Source organism: Alosa sapidissima, chromosome 2 (genome assembly GCF_018492685.1).
Source record: "Alosa sapidissima isolate fAloSap1 chromosome 2, fAloSap1.pri, whole genome shotgun sequence".
Taxonomy (NCBI): Eukaryota; Metazoa; Chordata; class Actinopteri; order Clupeiformes; family Clupeidae; genus Alosa; species Alosa sapidissima.
This window is the reverse complement of record NC_055958.1, coordinates 44153739-44176794: the sequence shown is the minus strand read 5'-3', so window position 1 is coordinate 44176794 and position 23056 is coordinate 44153739. Positions and strand designations below refer to the sequence as shown.

Genomic DNA, 23056 nt, shown 5'->3' with positions numbered 1-23056 from the left:
ATGTTAAAATAATAGGCTATGTTGAAATAAATCAGATGACTGCATAACCCTATGGGGCGAATAGGCTATGTTGAAATAAATCAGATGACTCTATGGGAGAATAGGCCATGTTGAAATAAATCAGATGACTCTATGGGTGAATAGGCTATGTTGAAATAATATGCTATGCTGAAATAAATCAGATGACTACCGCTTAACCCTATGGGGCGAATAGGCTGTTGAAATAAATCGCTTATTTTTTCATAGGAAAATATTTTTTTAGCAGGAATATAAATGTAATTATCAACGTCAATATGTAAAAGACCCTTGCAGAAATACTCCAGTGTAGTGAGTGATCACGTCTATATCCTAAATAGGCCTTTACAATGGTCTAATCAGTCTTAGAGCAGTGTTTACCTTTTCCTCTTCAGTCTCCTGAGTCCTGACAGAACCTTTCGTAGTTCACCCATCGCTGAGGACAGGTTAAACTTACTTGATGGTGAAAAAAAACTGTAACTTTTATCGCATTGTTAGTAGGCTATTATCATTATTATTAACAGACATCAATAAACCCTTCCCATAACGTGTAGTATTACTATATTTTTTGAAGTGGAAGAGATAAATTGGAGTCATTATTTGCCCTCCAGTTTGTTATGTTGACCTTGTGCTGCGCCCACACGTTTCACAGGGGAACTAGTGCCCGCTCCTACTCTCACACTAGTGCTCCTACTCTCACACTAGTGCCCCTACTCTCACACTAGTGCTCCCTCACACTAGTGCTCCTGCTCTCACACTAGTGCTGCTGCTCTCACACTAGTGCTCCTACTCTCACACTAGTGCCCCTACTCTCACACTAGTGCCCCTACTCTCACACTAGTGCTCCCTCACACTAGTGCTCCTGCTCTCACACTAGTGCTGCTGCTCTCACACTAGTGCTCCTACTCTCACACTAGTGCCCCTACTCTCACACTAGTGCTCCCTCACACTAGTGCTCCTGCTCTCACACTAGTGCTGCTACTCTCACACTAGTGCTCCTGCTCTCACACTAGTGCCCGCTCCTACTCTCACACTAGTGCTCCTACTCTCACACTAGTGCTCCTGCTCTCACACTAGTGCCCGCTCCTACTCTCACACTAGTGCTCCTACTCTCACACTAGTGCTGCTACTCTCACACTAGTGCTCCTGCTCTCACACTAGTGCTGCTACTCTCACACTAGTGCTCCTACTCTCACACTAGTGCTCCTGCTCTCACACTAGTGCTCCTGCTCTCACACTAGTGCTCCTACTCTCACACTAGTGCTCCTACTCTCACACTAGTGCTGCTACTCTCACACTAGTGCTCCTGCTCTCACACTAGTGCTCCTACTCTCACACTAGTGCCCGCTCCTACTCTCACACTAGTGCTCCTGCTCTCACACTAGTGCTCACTCCTACTCTCACACTAGTGCTCCTGCTCTCACACTAGTGCTCCTACTCTCACACTAGTGCCCGCTCCTACTCTCACACTAGTGCTCCTGCTCTCACACTAGTGCTCCTACTCTCACACTAGTGCTCACTCCTACTCTCACACTAGTGCTCCTGCTCTCACACTAGTGCTCCTACTCTCACACTAGTGCTCCTACTCTCACACTAGTGCTCACTCCTACTCTCACACTAGTGCTCCTACTCTCACACTAGTGCTCCTACTCTCACACTAGTGCTGCTACTCTCACACTAGTGCTCCTACTCTCACACTAGTGCTCCTACTCTCACACTAGTGCTCACTCCTACTCTCACACTAGTGCCCGCTCCTACTCTCACACTAGTGCTCACTCCTACTCTCACACTAGTGCTCCTGCTCTCACACTAGTGCTCCTGCTCTCACACTAGTGCCCGCTCCTGCTCTCACACTAGTGCCCGCTCCTGTTCTCACACTAGTGCTGCTACTCTCACACTAGTGCCCCTACTCTCACACTAGTGCTGCTACTCTCACACTAGTGCTCCTGCTCTCACACTAGTGCTCCTGCTCTCACACTAGTGCTCCTACTCTCACACTAGTGCTGCTACTCTCACACTAGTGCTCCTACTCTCACACTAGTGCTCACTCCTGCTCTCACACTAGTGCTCACTCCTGCTCTCACACTAGTGCTCCTGCTCTCACACTAGTGCTCCTGCTCACTGTTTTTTCACTATTCCCTGCACTATGTCAACGGGGATCTGAAGAATGCTGATATCTAACATGGCGTCCACTAACCATGTGACCACCTCGGAAACAATCGCATAAAGGGATGGCTCAGACCATTTGAACCAATCGCATAAAGGGATGGCTCAGACCATTTGAACCAATCGCATAAAGGGATGGCTCAGACCATTTGAACCAATCGCATAAAGGGATGGCTCAGACCATTTGAACAAATCGCAGAAAGGGATGGCTCAGACCATTTGAACAAATCGCATAAAGGGATGGCTCAGACCATTTGAACCAATCGCAGAAAGGGATGGCTCAGACCATTTGAACCAATCGCATAAAGGGATGGCTCAGACCATTTGAACCAATCGCATAAAGGGATGGCTCAGACCATTTGAACAAATCGCATAAAGGGATGGCTCAGACCATTTGTTTCCCTAGTTGGTCAAACTCTCTTTATAGACGACTCTGCTGCATACGTGTGTGTGTGTGTGTGTGAATACATGTGTGTGTGTGTGTGTGAGAGTGAGAGTGTGAGTGTGTGTGAATACATGTGTGTGTGTATGCATACATATGTGTATGGATGGGTCTGTGTGGGTGGGTGTGTGGGTGAGTGTGTGTATGCGCTCACACACACTTTTAATGTTGTCAGTTTATCCCCACAGATCCTCTGTCCGACCAAACTTGTAGATGAGTGTACTGCAAGAAAGCAAAACAACATGCACACAAACAAACACACACACAAACAAACAGCTTATATGAGTATAGATCACTGCATGTGACAGGGCAGGTTATACAAGTTCAGAAACATACGGTTTCAACTCTAGCATGTGTTCATGTGTATACATGTACTGTATGTGCCTGTGTGCGTGCGTATGTGTGTGTGTGTTAAGAGACTTAAGACTGTACCTGAAAAAGATTAAAAGATTCTGGAAGAAGATGGACAGGCCAGGGTAGACCAGTCTGGCTGAAAGACGGGCAGAGAGAATTAAATAAATATTAAATAAACATCTGATCCACTGATAACTGACATACTCACTGATAACTGACATACTCACTGATAACTGACATACTCACTGATAACTGACATACTCACAGGGAACAACGACGAAAGCTCCAAACAGGATCCAGGTGGCAGCAATCAGAGACGCAAACATCAACATCAGGCCTAGGAACAGCCAGAGGCGGGCCCCTGTGAACACACACACACGGCACATACGCACACACACACACACATACAGCACGCACACACACATACACACGCACGCACGCACACATACACGCACAGCATATACACGCGCGCGCATCCACATACGCACGCACACATACACACACACAGAGCAGAAATGACGACTGAGTCTTTCACAGAGAGTGAGATGAAAACACACATAGGGAGACATAGTGAGAGAGACTGAGTCTTTCACAGAGAGGGAGAAGAGAGAGAGGGGGAGAGAGAGAGAGGGGGGGAAAGGGAGAGAGAGAGAAGACAAAGAGAGAGCGAGGTAGAGAGAAAGAGAGGGAGGGAGAGGAGAGAGGGAGAGAGAGGGAGAGAGGGGGGTAATCCTAGCTACCTGTTCGACCCAAGCAGCCTTCTCCATATACGTCCCCTCTCACCTGACCATTAGAGACAGCGTTTACCCTGAAACGCACACGCACACACACACATACACACACACACACACCTTAGTCAGTCACAGGCCTTTCTGCTGATGTCTGTCTGTGTGTTTTGTGTGCGTGTGTGTTTTGTGTGTGTGTGTGTGTGTGTGTGTGTGTGTGTGTGTGTGTGTGTGTGTGTGTGTGTGTGTGTGTGTGTGTGTGTGCACACTCACATAAAGAAGGCTATAGTGGAGAACACGCCGCAGGTGTGAAACGCGTGGTTGAGCTGCTCCTGAGATGGGTACAGCACCGCTGCATCTATTATCACCCACCAGCCGGAGAAGAACTGACACACACACACAAGGACACACACATCCAGCACCCATTACTTAGACACGTACCCCACAACACAGGGACACATGCAAAACACCACTCATGTTTACACACGTACACAGACACACACACACATACCAGGGGCCTATTGCACAAAACTAGGATAAGGGATTAAGCCGGGATATCTTGGTTACCCTGACTCAATTGATCCGTGATCCAGTTGCACAAAAGCAGGATAGGGGGCAGCAGGATATGTTATGGTATTAGTCACCATGGCGATTTATTCTGTAGAGCTAGCCTGCTCCTGACCAGGCTAAGTTCCAGGATCTATTTAATCTCATCCCTCATCTCAGTCAGCAGTCACCACAAACGGAAACCAATAGTTATTCCACTGCCTACTACAAAATGTTATCACATTTGATGTTATAGACTAGACACAAAAAATGACCGCAGTGTAGATTAAGCTATCGCTCATGAATGCGGAAGTAATTGTTTTTAAATAGAGGTGGTCTTGTGCGTCTCCACGTTTCACGATTGGCCAACGTCATCCCAACACCGAGAACGCGCACAGATCTGAGCTGAAAGCCTAGTTTGACAAATATATCACATAACTGCTATCGTAGTATCACTTAACGTACAGTGGGTCCCAGTTAAAAATTGACGCTTCATTCACGATCAAGGTGATTCACGCAGCTGGGTGAAATGTAAGTACAACTGCAGCCGCTTGGGGGCAGCATAGTCCGCTGTGGCGTTCCGCGGTCGAACCGGACAGCAAGAGGCTGTGATTGGCCGAGCAAGGGCTGTGATTGGCCGAGTTTACAGTTTGTTTCTCTGTGTTTTTAGCAGCCCCTGCAACATTGCTAGTCCACTGTAGCCTATAAGCTTTGTACATAAAGTTAAACATAGCTTTGGATTCAGTGGCAAGATTTCTTGATTGTACAGTGCCTGTCTCTCAGTAGCCTAATGTTTTAAAATGAGAGCTTCGTCAGCTGGCAGTAGACTTTGTCGGCAGTCATGAGAAGTTCGCTTGCTAACAGAACATGCTGCCCAGAAACCTTGTGAATAGTTCTGTTTTTTTTACTACACTAACGATGTTGAAATATAGCCTTTGCCTACAGCATCTCCTTAACAGTAATGTTAACAAAATGACAGCATTCATATGACAAAGGAAAACGAATTCGGTCACTCAAGACTGTGCCACAGCAACCAGTGTAGGCTACAGTCCTACCCAATAGGCCTACTCGAAGCAGATAGCGTTGTCTGACGGTCTAGTGGGTTAATGCACGTATTTCCAGAACAGGTCTGCAACTTTCAGGCAGTTCTGAGTTCGAATCTAGGCAGGAGCAGAGCCGTATAAAGGCCTATTTGTTATAATTTTTTGCAAGGTGTTGCTCCTGGCAAGACTTGTTTATAAGACGTTTGATGATTACTTGATAGCTGTTTTTGTGACACGTTAAATGTTCTTTATAATGAGCGCATACGGGGAGTAAAACGACTTGTTGCCGTTTTGGGACATAAAGCTACGTTAAGGGTTTCACGTCAGGGTGGTATGTGTTGTTAGGCCTACAGCTTCAGAAACACCGCTTCAGAAAGCTGCAGGGGAGCGCGGGGCACAAAGTAAAAATGTAAACAATGTTAAATGTAACATGGACTTTTTTCCTAGTTGCAGATGGTTGATCGGGACATATTGGTCAGTTAATCACATTACTATGAGACGGTGTTCCACAAATTTTCAGTCCGTATGGACGTGTTTTCACGTAGATCTACAGCAAAACGTTTTTTGAAGGCATCAAAGTAAATAGGTGGTAGGCAACTTGTCTTTCGATTACTGAGTTGTGGGTGCAGCTCACTGACTAATCGTCTTGTAGGCTAAAAATGAACACCGTTTTGAAACATGTAGTCAACACATAGGAGCTATCTTATCTTAAAAGAAACGTGACCCAGCGGGGTTAGTTGTAACGCGCTGTTACAACTGTAGGCTGCAATGATTGCAATACAAAAATATGCGCATGTTAGTTTAGTTAGTTTTGTGATGTTTTGCACTTTTGCCTCATGTGTTTTCAGGTTTGAGGGCTTTTTTTGCCAAGATTGACCTTGGTTAGACTCTGCATATGTTATTTCTCCGTATGGAAAATAAAGTAAATTTTCGACGTCTGTTATCTAGTTCAATAACACACAGCTCGTTACCATATAGCCTATCGACTGCCTTAACAGATAGGCTCTGCTCTTGGGTTTGGCCTCACAGCGAACTCAATTCTCTTGTTGCTTGCAGTTTGTTAAATAAAGCGATGCAGATTACATTATTTATTTCTGATTAATTGCGTCTTTTGATGTCTTTTGCAACATTTGCTTGTTAGGCTGGGCTACTGTCAATGTCCTGTACAGGTCAATGTTCAACTATTGCTGGTGTAGGCCTACAGGCTATTAATCAATTAGGGACTGTTCGTTATTTATTTAAGGGGCTACCGGAGGAGTTTTGGGAGCGTTAGTCAAAAAAGACGTGACCCTCCCTCGCCAGCAATTTTTTTTTCTATGACCCTCCAAAGTGATAAAACGCATGACCCTCCCCATTCCCAACAATTTATTGATGCCTTCTGTAGGCTACTGGGTCAATTTGGGAGCTTGCATGCTACGACACCTTCCTTGAAAAGGCTGTCGTTTGCACAATTTCACAAATAATCACCGGGACCAAAACAAACCTGTCAACTTTTCCCGGGTTTATCGCGTATTTTAACTTTTTCCCTCGCTGTCTTAGGAGCTGCAGGGCCGTCGCAAGGGGGTGCGAGGCCCTGTGCGAACTTGACAGATGCAAGGCCCTTTTCACTTACGTGCATGAAATCATGCGATAGCTTACTTTACACATAGCCAAGGCTACCGTCGGTGTATTTTAATAGTAGCCTAGTCTAATAAGCTACATCAGCTTGTATTTAAGAGGGGCAATTCTATAGCCTATAACATTAGCTGAGTCACATATTTGGCCATATGTACGGTGTTCATTTTAGGACATCCTCAGACTCAGGTGTCAGACTCAGAAAAACATCGGTCATCTTCAGACAAAACTGCCTCAGCGTCAGAAAAACCAGACTCAGGTGTCAGACTCAGAAAAACATCTGTCATTTTCAGACAAAACTGCCTCAGCTTCAGAAGAACTTCTGTCATCCTCAGACAAAACTGCCTCAGCGTAAGAAAAACCTCTGTCATCCTCAGATAAAACTGCTTCAAACCAAACTGCCTCAGAAAAACATGACAAGGAGTCAGGTCTCAGAAAAAACGCTGTCAGAAAAAGTGGAGTCAGGTCTCAGAAAATCAGGTATCAGAAAAAACGCTGTCAGAAAAAGTGGAGTCAGGTCTCAGAAAATCAGGTCTCAGAAAAGTATTAAGTATTAAATAAAGACAAATGTGCTATGCCATGATGTAATACCATATAATACCATTATAAAACGTTAGCAGTTGTCATTGTCATTGCACAACAATAATAGACAGACATAAAGATAGACAGGTACTTGAAATGTAATCCCCAGGGGACAATAACTGCAGCGTTGTTGAATTCATTTGATATGAGATGTTATCTTAACTTATTTAGAGAAATGTGCCTTGTTGTTGGTACCTGCTATTTCATGTATTATCATAATGGTATTATATGGTATTACATCATGACATAGCACATTTGTCTTTATGGGGGTTTGGGAATAATGATGTGATGATAATGATGCAGGTTTCTTACTGGTAGGTAGTGTACAACTGGGAAACGGTTAGCAAAAGTAAGAAATAATGGTCCAGGTGTCGTTCTGGACTTTCGTGGTGGAAAAATGTTTAACCCACTTTTCCCTAGCTCATTGAATGTACCGTAATCCTACGAAAAACAAATTATTTTGCTGTATGTAGTACGTAGCTTACTCCGGTATGTGCCTTACAGCAGCTGCTAATGTTACTAGCGAAGTGAGGTTAGCTAAGTTACATCCATGGATTTCCTACAATGTGTATACCATTGGATCACTTTCTACCTTTACTTATAATTTCTACATCTAACCAAGCACCAAATATAACATGCCAGTGACCAGGCTTGGAATTTCACCATTCTGGGGGCAAGGCCACTTGGCCTTCAGTTGGGCATATTTGGTGGGGGGCACAAAGGCCACATGGGCACCAAGGCCAAAGTTAACTATACAGTAGTAGGCTATAAAAATGATTAAAGTTGTATTTAGCCTATTCACTGCAGTAGACCTGCATCATTGCATGAAACATTACAAAAACATGAAACATGACATATTACATATAACTGTAAATCATCTGATCATCTAATAAAAACAGATATCTAGGCTATATATAACATTTATTTTATATTTGGCCTGCTATGAAATCATGTATTGAACAATTTAAATTTAAGCACAGCTCATCTTTAAGAAACTCAAATAGCCTAGATGCATGCTTAGCATTTTGTGATCAGGCTACTTTCATAAACTCTTAGTCAGCCGTCCTCTGATTTACCAATATCTAGGCGATATTTGTAACATTTATTTTGTATTTGGCCCGTTATGAAATCATGTGGAGCAATTTAAACACATTGTAAAACTTAAAGCCCAAATTTGGAGACATCAATGCATGTCGAAATTTACTGCAAATTCAAAACTGGATTACTCTGGAACGGCTAACTGTACAGGGGACTGCTTTACACCTTTATGTTCGGTAAGGTCTGCTGTTTATTCTGATATGTGGTTTGTCATGTGTTAAAAGAAGGGTTCGTGAAGTATTCCACCGAGATGAATGGGTAGGGAGATCATGGGACGCAAAACCTTCAGTAGAATGTATGATTAAATTGAATTATATTATTTACTTTTCTCGCGAACCGTTCAACACAGCAATTATCGGCTAACATCGTTGAAAAGCTGAGAAAAAGCTCTTTCATGTGACATCACTTGTGATGTCTGTGTGATGAATAGGCTACTTCGCGAGTAGTTCAACTGAGAAGAATGGGTGAATTTGGAGGCACTTTCTTGCGATGTCACTTTCTCCACTGCGTAAAAGACTAAATTAATTTGCGCTGTGAATGCTAAGATTATTTTTGACAGGCCGCAGGCTAAATAAAAATCGCTATTAGTAGGACACAAAGCAGAATATTGAAAGAAGGGGGCACCAAGGCCACCGTGGCCTGTAAACCTATGATTTTCAAAGGGGCTTCACGGCCAACGCAAGGGGCTACCACGGCCGTCGTCGCCGCCGTGAAATTCCTACCCTGCCAGTGACAGAATAACGTATTAAGCATAATATTAAACTCACCGTTCTGTATCCGTCGTCTTCTTCTGTCCCCACAATAACTTTTCATTTGAGACTTTTTCGTCTGACTCTGCGTTTTTTCTGAGACCTGATTTTCTGAGACCTGACTCTGTTTTTTCTGACAGCGTTTTTTCTGAGACCTGATTTTCTGAGACCTGACTCCACTTTTTCTGACAGCGTTTTTTCTGAGACCTGACTCCTTAGAGATGTTTTTCTGAGGCAGTTTGGTTTGAAGCAGTTTTATCTGAGGATGACAGAGGTTTTTCTTACGCTGAGGCAGTTTTGTCTGAAGATGACAGAAGTTTTTCTCAAGCTGAGGCAGTTTTGTCTGAAAATGACAGATGTTTTTCTGAGTCTGACACCTGAGTCTGGTTTTTCTGACGCTGATGCAGTTTTGTCTGAAGATGACAGAGGTTTTTCTGACGCTGAGGCTGTTTTGTCTGAAGATGACCGATGTTTTTCTGAGTCTGACACCTGAGTCTGAGGATGTCCTAAAATGAACACCGTACATATGGTGTTTATCATAGGCTACATCACGAAACCAAATAGTGTAACAAAGGCGAACACTTTAACAGGGGGAATTAATTGGGCATGAATCATTGTGCTGAACGGTATTTGTCAATGAGCAGAAACACACACGACATTCAAACTATTGATAAGATGTAGGCTACTGGTCTGTAGGCTAACATAGGACAAATAAATGACACTGACTCGCATATCCTGACTCAGGAAAAAAAAAACATTTTCTTGCTTTGCTGCAAACTCAGCAATGAAATCATAGGCCAGTTTGCAGGTAGCCTATAACGTCTTTTTCAATTCATAGAAGGGAGAGCCCAGTCTCTCCTGTGACATGAGGTGCGCAAATAGTTTTTAATAGCCTGCTCAACTTCGAAAAGCTTCGTTCACCTGATGCCAGTCACTGATCGCAATTTCAAAGTTCGGGAAGCTTCATTCAATCTTTTTAAGTTTTAAGTGCAGTATCTGCCCCCTTTGGAATTATATCTCGAGCCTATTATAAGGACCAGTGCGTTATGTCCTGGGATTCGGACATGCTCAAAAAGAAAATAAAAAACACTTTTTTTATAGATGGTTATGAGGAGCAATATGAGAGAGAAATTTGATGTTCATTGATCATTGTTTTGGGACGTTAAGCCTTTTCCATAGGCGTCAGTGAAGGAGATTGAAGAATGCCAATTTTTTATACGAAAATAATTCTTAACTTCAAAAACTCGGTGTCTAAAACTCAGCGTCATTCAGACTCAACCCTCTTATTGCTTTGATATCTTTTTCGTTGTTGTTTGAACGTCGGCAAGCAGGCATGTTGCGGTTGCAATTTAAGTGAAATTTCTACAGTATCCTACATGCTGTTAGGCTGGGCTACTGTCAGTGTACTTGTACAGGTAAATGTTCAACAATTGCTGGTGTACAGGCTATAATCAATTAGCTAAATCATTTGTCCAGCTGTTTAAACATTTTTTCGTGCTACATTCAAACACAAAAGGTGCTTTGATATCTTTTTCGTTTGAACGTCGGCAAGCAGGCATGCGGAGGTTGCAATGAATGAGGATAATTGGTTTTATCTGCGGATTTATTTTTTGCATCATTTTGAATATGACTCGCTCCAGTCTCAACAGCACGTACTTTTTCCACACGCATCTAACACACATATCCCCTCTCGCTTTCTCTCTCTCCATCCCTGCACACGGTGCTTTCTTAAAAGGAGCTGCACCATTTTACAACAATTGCATCTACATTTTCATATTAGAATGTTTTGTCAAGTGTAAGCTTAAACTACCGTGATCAATTTAAGTTCCCGTGCCCCCGCTGTGTCATGGAAGCAGTAAGTCAAGTCGCATCAAAAATAGTAGTGGCAGAACTCCCAAGTGACACCTTGTGGTTGTTTGTGTCAACTGCAGTTTGTGGCATTTCTGCTGAGAAAATGGGGTGCGTGATTCATGAAGGAACCCGTCCAAACTTAACTGGGACCCACTGTATACCCCTGAGTCAGGGCTTTGTGAAGCCTCGATATGTCTACATAGCCTAGATATGCGTGCTTCGTAGTATACCCCAGACAACAACTGATCTGTAGCCTAGGGTAGACAGTGTTTCCCATACATTGACTTATTTGTGGCAGCCCACCACAATATCAACATTGACCACCACACAATGATTTTCCAGGTTGTACTAAATTGTGCTTAAATCTGGTTAGCATCATAACCAACTGTGCTAATTCGTTTAACTGTTGCATTCAAGTTAATTCTGCAAAACAACCACCACAAATAGAATTCTATTCTGTGGGAAACACTGGTAGACTTCTGCAAAAAACAATGTTGTTGGCGATTTCTATCTAGCGGACGTTTTAAGGCTACAAGCAATAGAGGCAACTGTTTGGCCCACGTCATAAATTAATTTGCCCTACTTCTGACTGCACTGTAGCCAATTGACTGCTTGACAGTAGGTTATTTATATTTTTTTGTAAACCTACAATAAACAAATTTGTTCGTTCAACTTTATGCAGCAGAACTACACACTTGGCCAGCCTACAGAGTGGGAACATTTTGGAGAGGGAATGAGCATGTATGTAAGCAAGAATCTGTAAGCTATTTGTGGCGGGTTACCAGCAAACAATTTTTACCTAATGCAATAACTGAAGACTTCAAATGTTTTCTAAACAACAAAAACAGAGAAGATGCAGGCAGCATCTGTGGAGTCATTTCCAATGGAAGAACAAAATGTTGAACGAAGCTCAAAGCTTTACTGATGTTAAAGGAACCATATGTAAGATTGTGGCCAAAACTGGTACTGCAATCACTTTCAAATTACTGTAGAGCGGTGTATCCCCTCCCCCTCCCTCCTGACTCGAGGTTGCCAACCCGGATGCCGAAACACTACTGACTTTGTGATTAGTAGATAGGTAGGTAGTAGATAGGTAGAGGACGTAAACGTGGAGGGTGGCGCATCAGGCCAAAACACAACATGACATGACAAAACACAACATCAACATCAGTTGAGGGCTGCAAATGACAATATCCTGGCCGGACTACTGTTGTCAGTGATATAAGTATTTCAAATGAACATGATTTCTTAATGTCTAGTGACATATCAGGGCCATTTCATGATTAATTGAAATACATTTCTTACATACGGTTCCTTTAAAGCACACACATATAATAGTCAGGGGGCCTATGTGGTTTCTGTGGGATTGAAATGTTAATTTTTGGAGTAGTTGGACTGTCTTTAGAGGTCATTGAACATGGAGAAAAATGATGTCTCAATTTTTTTTACCTGTTTTAACCCTATTTTTGTGAAATTGTATATTTCACTATAATTAACACCATAAATATTGCCTAAATCACTGGCTATGTTGAATAAAGTTCACAAAACAGCTATTTTATTATTTTCAACAGTATGATTGTATGTCAGTATTATGATTGTATGTCAAACAATTAGAGATACGATCAATAACCAATCAGTTTCACCAAATACACATACTCCATTGCGGAAAGATAGCAAAATCACTTAATCACAGATGAGACCTCAAACAACATTTAATTCATTTACATATACACAACATTAGATCTCAACATTAGATCTCACCTCCACAATGTCCTCATCAAAATCTACAACTAGTCTACTAAACCCTATTTGTACCTTCTTAAGACTGGTCTCCCCTTCCTGGATAATGTTTTGCTCTGGATTATAAATAATTCTATCAGGGCATGTACCGCAGTCGTTTAAGACATCTGTTATTAAGCCCCTCAAAAAACCTAGCCTTGTATCGATACTAGTCCTCCTGGACCTCAGCGCTGCCTTTGACAGCATAGACCATGACATACTACTTAGGCTTGAAAATTTGATGGGCAAAGACTCAGCACTCGCTTGGTTTAGATCATACAGGTACATTTGTACAGGTCCATAATAAACCATCTACCCAGATTATGATAAAATATGGAGTGCCTCAAGGCTCAGTACTGGGGCCCCTGTTGTTTAGCAGATGATACATAACTATACCTCTCCATAAAACCTGATGAATTAACCCCGTTAGCCAAACTTGACACATGTATAAGAGCTATAAAGACATGGATGACTAATAATTTCCTGCTTTTGAACTCAGATAAAACAGAAGTCGTGGTTTTAGGTTCTAAAAAGATGAGGGATATCCTATCCACATCACAGGCTACATATAGTGATCTTCCACTTCTCTACTGATCTCATCATTTTAACAAGTGTTAAAAACCTGGGAGTTATAATTGACCAGGACCTAGCACTAAGTAATCACATAAAACAGATCACCAAAACTTAATTTTAACATTTAAGGAACATTTCAAAGATAAGGAAGTCCTTCTCCTTACCAGATGCCAAGAAATTAATGTTTTCTCATCTCAAGGATAGACTATTGCAATGCTATTATGTAAAGCACTTTGAGCTGCATTCTGTGTATGAAAGGTGGAATATGTCTCATCTGTGGATGAAAAGGACATATTTACAGTCTATACTTCTCTGCGCACCCATTACTCTCGTTTGAATTACTCTCGCGAACCCGTGATCGCATAGATATGGCAAGCATATCAGATGAAAGAGGAGACACAGGGCTATCCATTGGTACCATGTATATCGATCCTTCTGGCTTATAAAAACAGACGAAGTGACTGCAAAATATTAACGTCATGTACACAAACCAACGCTGCACACCCATTACCCTCGTTTGAATTACTCACGGACCCGTGATCGGATAGATATGCCACGCATGTCAGATGAAAGAGGAGACACAGAGCTATCATTTGATACCAAGTACATCCTTCTGGGTTATAAAACAGACGAAGTGACAGCAAAATAATAACTTCATATAGCTGGACTTACCCCATGTTTTTGTCTGTTTTTGTGGCAAAGCATGTTTATAATCCAACGCTATTGTGTGTTTCTCTACGGCAAAGCATGTTCATAATCCGGTTTTGAGATCCTAGCAAATTCCTGCATGGCATCCAATTCAAGGCTCACATTGCATCCCAATTTGTTGAACAAAGAAACACCTTTTTTGCCTTTACTTTGTTCATGGCAATGCAGTAAAAAGTTGAGAATCATTATGGCACACATGCTAACACGCAAACTTGGGTCAAGTCAGGTCAGATCAGTTCGTGTCATAGATATGGAGCGCAGAAAGGTCATTTTTCATCACTAAATAAAAAATGGCATTTATTTCCATGAATTACACACCACATATTTCTGTAAATTGCTCAGCCCCAGAGTATCCCTCCAACATGGCAATTATATTGCCCGATTCAGGACAGTCTGCCCTACACACACATGAAATGCATGTAGAGCTATGAGCTTGCTGTGGTGAGATACAGGTCAAAATATAAGAGTTTTTATAATAAGCTTCATCAAATCAAAATAAAATCAATGCTAGTACTAATACATGACATGATGGCAGATCTGGATAGCCTAGACTCTGCTGAAAAAAAAAACAATATCTAATATGTGTGTGTGGGACTCACAATGACCAGAATAAATTCTTATGAATAAAGGTATTGAAAATGCCCTAAAAACAGCTTAGGGTTCTAAGGGTTAAACTTGATTTAACAGAGATCTCTGCACTTTGTACTCTGAATGGGTGTAGACAAGAACTGACAGAGCAGGCTAGGCCTACACTCAAGCACACTAATAGGCATGAATTGATAGTATTGATATTGAAGTATTTTTTTTTTTTTTTAGGCACAATTTCTTGTTAAAGAGATCAATCATCAGCCCAAAAATGTTTTATAATGTTGTATTGTTTATGTGGCCCACTTTTGCACACCTTGTAGAATATATTTGCTTTTTGGCACCAAACCCTATGCTATAATACCAGCAATGTGAGGTTTATGGACAAAACACCATATTTGACCAAATTAATATAGGTTATTGTTAGGTGTGAAAGTAGGCCTAGGCTACTTTTAGCTGACCAGTGTTGAATCTGAAAGTGTGAATATTAACAGTGTAGCCTTACTATTTGAATGTTGCACCTTGGTTAGAGACCAACTCAAAAGTAAAGTAACAGTAACAAGTTACTTTCCAAAATGACTATCTTGAATTTGAAGAAGTAACGAGTAACTTGTAACAAATTACTTTTTCTGAGTAACGATCCCAACACTGGCTACCAAATAGCCTATTCAAACTCCCCCAAAGTCAACTGGTAAAATGTAGGCAAGCCTGCTGCCAGAAGTTCATACTGTTTGGTCTATTCTGGGTTTTGGGATCACTTTTGCACTCAAAGAACAATATGGTACCTTAATAATATTAATTTAATAATTGACCATTTATATAAGAACTTCCCCTATTCCAAAGAGCAGCATCCGCCACTGACACACACACACACACACACACACACACCTTAGAATCTCTTTCCCACAAATCTTGCAAATAGGCTACTCCTCACGTGCCAGTCATACAACACAGACTTCCTCACCAAGACTCCTGCGGCGACGGACGCAACGGTGTTGCGTTTCTCCCCCAGGTCGAGACACGCAGGCCACTGAACGTTATCTAAGAACCCGGCCATCTTCCTCGCTTGCGGTCTTCTACTCAGTCCGTTCGCTGCTGGTTCTGGACAGAAGAAGGCGGGTCAAAACGAAAGCGAAAGAGAGGAGAGCTGTGATTTAAAAGACTGACTGGCGAGTTTAGACCCGGTTCCGTTTGGGTTTAGTTCACAGCAGTTTACGTTAAAACAAATAGACAGTATGCAAAAGCCTTGATTATAACGTGATAACGGCGTAAAGATGGTTTGACATGTAGGTTAACGTTATCATTTCCGCCCCAGCTTGATATCATCTCAAGCTCGGTAGGCTACCACAGGTGTATGGCACACAAACACGCGAGAACTCTCTGAAAGCCACGCGCGTAAAAGGCCCGCTGGATATAATCTCGTGCATTAATACTCTTTCTGCAATGTGAGCCGTTTGTCAGAACATTGTCTCTCCGTACTCACCTGCTTACAGGTCTTGACGGTCTTGACTCACCACCACCGCGTAGCACCTACAATCACGGCACAAAACATAACCGACGCTTCCAGTGGAGGTAAACCACAACAGGGACCTCTAGCGTCTGGGAGGGTTAATGATATTGCATGACTGTCCCCTCCTTTGGTCCCCTCATAGTGTGGTATATGGAGGTAGAATTGTCTCATAAAGATTTGTACATACTCGAAAAGATATGCACAAATAGACGTGTATTTGTAAATACACAAACACAAATATACAAATGTGACATACAAATATCTAAAGTAATTTGTACAAATATGCGTGTATTTGTAAATATATTTTTGACATTTGCAAATAAATATGTTTGGCTTTATGTGTGGGAGGCGTTGGATTCTGCATTTGTGGATCGCATATGTGGATTTGTGGATGACGTCATTTTGAGACATTCTAAATACACAGCGATCCACAAACAAATACCCCCGAATTCGCACTTGCAAATTCACCCTCCCCTGGACAACCAGTAGATGGCAGTGTTGTGCAACATGTCAGTGAGCAACTGAGGCAGATAGGTTTTCCCACTGCTTTCCCTACTTCAGTGAAGTCAAGTGGTCTGTGACATGGAAGCTGACACTGGATTAACTGGAAGGGTTATAACAGTAATAACAACTAGCCAGAGCAATTACTTATCGGTTTCGATGTGTAGTGCGTTTGTTTTTATCTCATATACTGTATGTCAGTGTACAGCTGCATTAACCAGGGTCACCCCTATGTTCCCCAGGTCCTATGTTCCCCGCTAATTGCCGTGGAACATAGAACCCATTTTTTGAAAAAGGGTTCTATGTTCCCTGCAGTTCCTTAATGGGTCCTTAGGCTATTATAGTCCTGACGAAAAATGAGATGAAGAGGCTGAGGTAGGCTATCTTTAGAAAATCGGGACAGTTTTTAATCTCTATACCGACACTGTACAAACTAGTACGGTAGGGATGTAAAAAACAGAGGGGGAGTTGATCCCCTCCACCCCCCACCAAATCGCACCCTGAGTGTATTTATTATCAGTATTTATTATTTTTTTAGTTTAGTTTATTTAAACTGTCCAAATGTGACAAAAACAAAAGCCTGTAAACAAAATGTACAGCCTAATCTCTCCTCTAGGCCTATCCTATTTGGGTATGTGCATCAAATGGCCTGTAGCCATTTGCCGTGGATTTTAGCACTGATGGTGGAAAAAATGACAGACCGGAGAACATAGGACCTTTTTTCAAAAATCGGGTCTCATTATCAGACATTATCAAGGACATCAGCTATTTTCTCTGCTACCATCCGGCAGGCGATACTGGGGCCAGGCAGCCTACAAGACTAAACAACAGTTCCTACCACCAGGCTCACTCTGATAGTCTTGCCTCACCAGGAATGTACTTAGCACTATAATCAAATAAATGTGCAATACTGCTGCCTTGCACTTATCACTTTAAACAGTGTGCAATACAAACAGCCTTCGCCTGAGACTGTTTCTCTTTATAGAATGTTATGTCTATTTATGAGTGAGATATATAATACCGTAGGCCTATTTTAACTTATAACCTGCCTGTCACACATTTCATTATAAAGTTGATCTGTGACAAGTGACAACTATACATTTATTAAGACAAATATTAAGACAAATATTAAGACTTCAACTTGAAACCTTTTACCTTGTTAGTAGCCTACGTCCAACACCCCATATTCGCCCAGATTTGACCCGTTTAAAACCAGAGACGGATTTGATCCATTTAAACCCAAAGACGGCTTTGATCCGATTTGATCCATTTAAACCCAGAGACGGATTCAATCCGTTTAAAATCAGAGACGGATTTGATCCATTTAAAACCAGAGACAGGATATCATTTTTTTAAATTACTAAAATTAAAATGATCGCCTGTCAAATAGAAAAACTACGTAAAGAACTGCTGATGGACTTTTTTTTAAAGCTTATCTGTCTAATCTGTGTTGAAATGAAACACTCATACAGAAATGACCACACACACACACACACACACACAAATGACCACACATAAGCACACCGACATGACAACACACTAGGGCTGTCAATCTTCTTACAACCCAATTTGAAGTTCATTCATTATTATTTTTAATAATCGAATTATATTCAAATATTTAATGCTCAAATTTTACCTATTATTACTATTTACGATGCATCTCTATCCACTGTATAAACGGGCTTATGCATTGCCAATGCCACTATAAACGTGTGGTTGACTTGTTATATTGAACAAAAGCTCAGTCTACCAACGATATCCAGAGGCGGACAGAGTACACAGCTTTATTATTTGAGTAAAAGTACAGATACCCTTTGCTAAATTTTACTCAAGTACAAGTAAAAGTACAACAGTCAGATGCCTACTTAAGTAAAAGTACTAAAGTACTTGTTTTTAAAAGTACTTGGAGTACAAGAGTAGCCTACATTTTTTAAATATTGCATTACTACTGCAATAGTAGTATGAAAATGTTATAAAAAATGTTAATGTTAGTACCTTGGAGAATGTAAAAGGAATTGAAAGTAAAATCAAGTCATTTTCATCTTTTTACCATGTTTCCAGGGATGGGCAGTATTTCTAATACATGTATTTAAAATATGTATTTCAAATACAAAATACTATTTTGTAATTGAAACACTTTAAGCGAAACTATCATTAACTTGTTCAGAAAATTGAAATAGTCTGGCGAGGTGGGGCCACAGGTTGACACATTCCCGGGATGGACCTGCTGAGTCTTCATCCACCGTTTCGTCTCTTATCTAAATCTGACCATGGAGTTGACTTTGGCGGAAAGCTGAAGGTGATTGCTGATAGGCTGTCCCAATCAGTGGCGCCTGCACAATCCGATCACGTTTGAGAGGGAAACAATAAATTGAGGGTTTCTGAGATTTTTTTTATTTTTTTTTAGAAGAAGTAGCCTAACTGGTACTCACAGTTATGGATATAAATGTAGTGGAGTAAAGAGTGCAATATTTGCCTCTTAAATGTACTTGAGTAAAGTCATGAGTACTCCCCAAAAATGATACTCGAGTAAAGTACAGATCCCTCAAAATTGTACTCAAGTAAATGTACTCAGTTACTGTCCGGCTCTGACGATATCTGTGCAACTTGAGTGGTTTCAATTTATTTTGTGCAGACACGCACACACACTGAATGAACGCCCATACACTACCACTTTATTGATTGCCTGTTTGATGACGCCAAATTAGCAAGTATTTCCTGATGGGGTAAAGTTTGCTTTCTTTTTTTCTATCGGCCCGCGATTCCATGAACCATTATGCCCATCAGAGAAGTGACAAAAGCACCGGACATAGCCTAGAGGAGGTAGGTAAAAACCTAATTCTTGCCTGCTTTAGCTGCGTGGTTCCTCGTTCTCTACCCAGCTTGTCAAGGTGTAGCGTTATCAGATGTGCACTCAGGCTGCACGTTGCTACATATTCTGCAGATTACGACATCGTTAGGCTAATTGTTATTTTTCCGTTTTCTGATGGAAATCCAAAAACGTTCCACACATCGCTGAAATGGTCAGTGGTGATCTCCGTAGGTGCATCGCTTCTGCCATATTTAGATTGTGCATTAGACGTGACAAAAGCATTTTGTTTTCACATACTAGCTAAAGTTAGCCAACACACAAAAAAACTTCCCAAAACACCACATTCGAATAGTAATTTCCAAATTTGAATAGTATTGATTTTTTAATTATTCGATTTATATCAGACTTTAAAAATTCTTTCCAACAGCCCTACAACACACACACACAAATGACACACAAATAACACACATAAGCACTGAGTTTCACTTATAGCTTTTACTAGTAGAGTTAAAAATAAAAAGACAGAAAAAGAACAGTTAAAAAATACAAGACTGTTCTGCCCTCACCCTCCCCAGCTGTTCTCTCTTTCTCCCTCCCTCCCTCTCTCTCTCTCTCTTCTCCCCCCTCCCTCTCTCTTCTCCCTCCCTCTCTCTCTCTCTCTCTCTCTTCTCCCCCCTCCCTCTCTCTTCTCCCTCCCTCCCTCCCTCTCTCTCTCTCTCTCTCTCTCTCTTCTCCCTCTCTCTTCTCCCTCTCTCCCTCTTCTCCCCCCTCCCTCCCTCCCTCTCTCTTCTCCCTCTCTCTCTCTTCTCCCAGCTGTTCTCTTGTCAGAAGAAGTCTGCTGCAGTTGCTCTCTTCAGGGGTGTGGCTTTCTTCACTTTCTTCAGGGGTGTGGCTTTCTTCAGGGGTGTGGCTTTCTTCAGGGGTGTGGCTTCTGGGGATTTCAGAGCAGAGCAGCGGGGCTTCTGTTGGGGGTCAAAGGGCACGCGGGCCACACCCCCAGGACTCAGGAGGGAGCTGCGGTCCGACTTCCTGAACTCTATACACACACACACACACACACACACACACACACACACACGCATACACACACACACACACGGGCACACACACACACACACACACGGGCACACACACACACACACACACACGCACACGCATACACACACACGGGCACACACACACACACACGGGCACACACACACACACGGGCACACACACACACACGGGCACACACGCACATGGGCACACACACACACACAGGCATTAAAGTTAGATGATGTCAGAGAAGGTTAATGGCAAAATGTGTGAATGCTTGATAAGAAAATCGCCTCACATCCCTCTCATGTAATCAATGAAAGTGTAGGAGTGTGTTTGTGTAGGAATGTGTTTGTGTGTGTAGGGGTGTGTGTGTGTGTGTGTAGGGGTGTAGGTATGTGTGTGTGTGTGTGTGTGTGTAGATGTAGCTCTCACCCACCCGCTGTCTTGTTATTTTTTAGTCCGAACGTCACTTTCTTTGCCTTTGACTGTGGAGTGTGAAGACCCTGCTAAGATAGAACACGTACACACACACACACACACACACACACACACACACACAACACAAACCAAACAAAACAACGGCTTAAAATTGATTTGGAAAAGGCATCTCATCTCTCCTGCATGTAGTCGTTCACAGATCCTACACAATGCTTTATGGAAAACATCACATGTTGCACACACGCACCGTTAAGACCCTTCAGATCTGAGCTACACAATGCTTTATGACAAACTCTCTCTCTCTCATAAGAAGACCCTTCAGATCTGTGCTGCACAATGCTTTATGGCAAACTCTCTCTGTCTCTCATTTCCAAATTCAAAAGGAGCTTTATTAGCATGACCATAACGTTGTACAGTATTGCCAAAGCATTTGGGTCAAATACATCAAATGGGGAGGAGAGGAGGGGGAAACACACAAATCACAAATAAAACAGAATAATGATAATTGTACACAAATATGAATTATGAACTATGGCAATGGAGAAGGGTGTGTGTGTGTGTGTCTGCATGTTTGTGTGGGCATGTGTTCGTGTGTGTGTGTGTGTCTGTGTCTGTATGTATGAGTGTATGTTCATATTTAGATAATGTAAGTTTCACATCAGCAGGTCCTTTCATTATGGCAGGAATATACGTATTGAGCGGCAAGGAGGAGGCATTTCTCTTTCTCTCCAGTGAGGAATGAAAGCCTCTCCTCATCGCTCGCTTGCAGGAATTCAGGGAGGACATGTGTCATCTTTTCAAAATAAGTTCTCCTAATGTTAACATATTTTGTGCACGGTGTCAGGAAGTGTACCTCTGTCTCTACTGTGTTTAGGTCACAGTGGTGGCACAGTCTAGTGTCTTTCGGCAGCCATGTTTGTCTGTGCCTTCCCACTTCTATTGCCAGGCTATGTTCACTGAGTCTGTACTTTGTCAGTGTGGTTCTCAGGTTTTTGTCTTGAATGTGTGTCAGGTAGGGTGCTAGCTGATATTCTCTGTTTAAGGCCAAATAGAATTGCATTTTACTTTGATTCTTCCAGTGGATTATGTAATTTTGTTTAATAGTTTTTGTAATTTGGTTTATCCTAATTTCAGTTGCTTTGTGATTCAGATGCTGCGGTGTCAGTGGGGAATTTGTGTGTGTGGAGTGGTCTGATGAGATCAAACTCAGGACCAGCTTAGTTAGGGGACATTTTTCTTCTCCTGTTCATCTCCTGGTACTGAAGGGCTTTATAATGGAATGAGCAGGGGTCACTACTTTTCAGGTGTTTCCAGAATTTGATCGCTCTTTTCTGTATTTTTAGAATTAAAGGATATTGGCCTAGTTCAGCTCTGCAGGCATTGTTTGTGGCACATCTGTGTACTTTTAAGATGAATTTGTAAAACTCTGTATGGAGGGTTTCAATAGGGTGTTTTTCCCATTGATTGAAATCTTGGTTTGTAAGTGGGCCCCACACATCACTACAATAGAGGGCAATTGGTTCAACCACTGATTCAAAGATTTTCAACCAGATTTTGATTGGGATTTCTACAGGGATCTGCCGTTTTATGGCATAGAAAGCCCTGCGTGCCCTGTCTCTCAGATCATTCACTGCAACATTGAATTTTCCATTTGAGCTTATTTTTAGGCCTAAATATTTGTAGTCATTTGTGTGTGTGATGGTGTTTGTTCCTATTGTGAAATTATGTTTTTGTATCCGAGATCTGGATCTCTTTTCAAATACCATTATTTTGGTTTTATTTGGGTTTACTGCCAGGGCCCAAGTCTGGCAGTACTCCACCAGCAGATCTAGGTTTTGCTGCAATCCCTGTTGGGTGGGTGAGAGCAGTACCAGATCATCAGCAAAGAGCAGTAGTTTGATCTCAGTGTCTTGTAGGGTAAGGCCGG

The 23056-nt window shown here is 42.0% G+C and overlaps 2 protein-coding genes across 24 annotated transcripts in view; both read right to left on the bottom strand.

The window, feature by feature from the left end:
• Positions 1-506: 506 nt before the first annotated feature.
• On the bottom strand, positions 507-16449 carry LOC121703897 (transmembrane protein 50B-like). The gene is made up of 7 exons (XM_042084382.1): positions 16314-16449; positions 15795-15931; positions 3976-4088; positions 3718-3785; positions 3243-3338; positions 3056-3113; positions 507-2845 (listed from the first exon to the last, which is right to left on the bottom strand). Exons 2-7 carry the CDS (start codon positions 15885-15887, stop codon positions 2800-2802), a joined length of 474 nt encoding a protein of 157 aa, XP_041940316.1. The 5' UTR covers positions 15888-15931; positions 16314-16449; the 3' UTR covers positions 507-2799.
• Positions 16450-20412: 3963 nt separating this feature from the next.
• LOC121703415 (ribosomal RNA processing protein 1 homolog B-like) overlaps positions 20413-23056 on the bottom strand; it is a 43854-nt gene continuing 41210 nt past the window's right edge. For 20 of the 23 annotated variants that reach the window (XM_042084254.1, XM_042084256.1, XM_042084257.1 and 17 more), the window contains 2 exons: positions 21128-21197; positions 20414-20689 (listed from right to left, as the gene is read on the bottom strand). In XM_042084254.1, coding sequence (XP_041940188.1) covers positions 20478-20689; positions 21128-21197 — 282 coding nt within the window. In that variant the 3' untranslated portion in view covers positions 20414-20477. Of the gene's footprint in view, positions 20690-21127; positions 21198-23056 lie in introns of all 23 variants that reach the window. The other 3 variants (XM_042084261.1, XM_042084255.1, XM_042084264.1) reach the window with 2 other exon arrangements.

Excerpts from the sequence above, each read along its gene's own strand:
- LOC121703897 (XM_042084382.1), bottom strand. The coding sequence starts at position 15,887 with ATGGCCGGGTTCTTAGATAACGTTCAGTGGCCTGCGTGTCTCGACCTG. Across the intron at positions 4,089-15,794 it reads CCGTCGCCGCAGGAGTCTTG|TTCTTCTCCGGCTGGTGGGT; the intron begins GTGAGGAAGTCT and ends TGTGTGTGTCAG. Across the intron at positions 2,846-3,055 it reads AATCTTTTAATCTTTTTCAG|TACACTCATCTACAAGTTTG; the intron begins GTACAGTCTTAA and ends GCTTTCTTGCAG.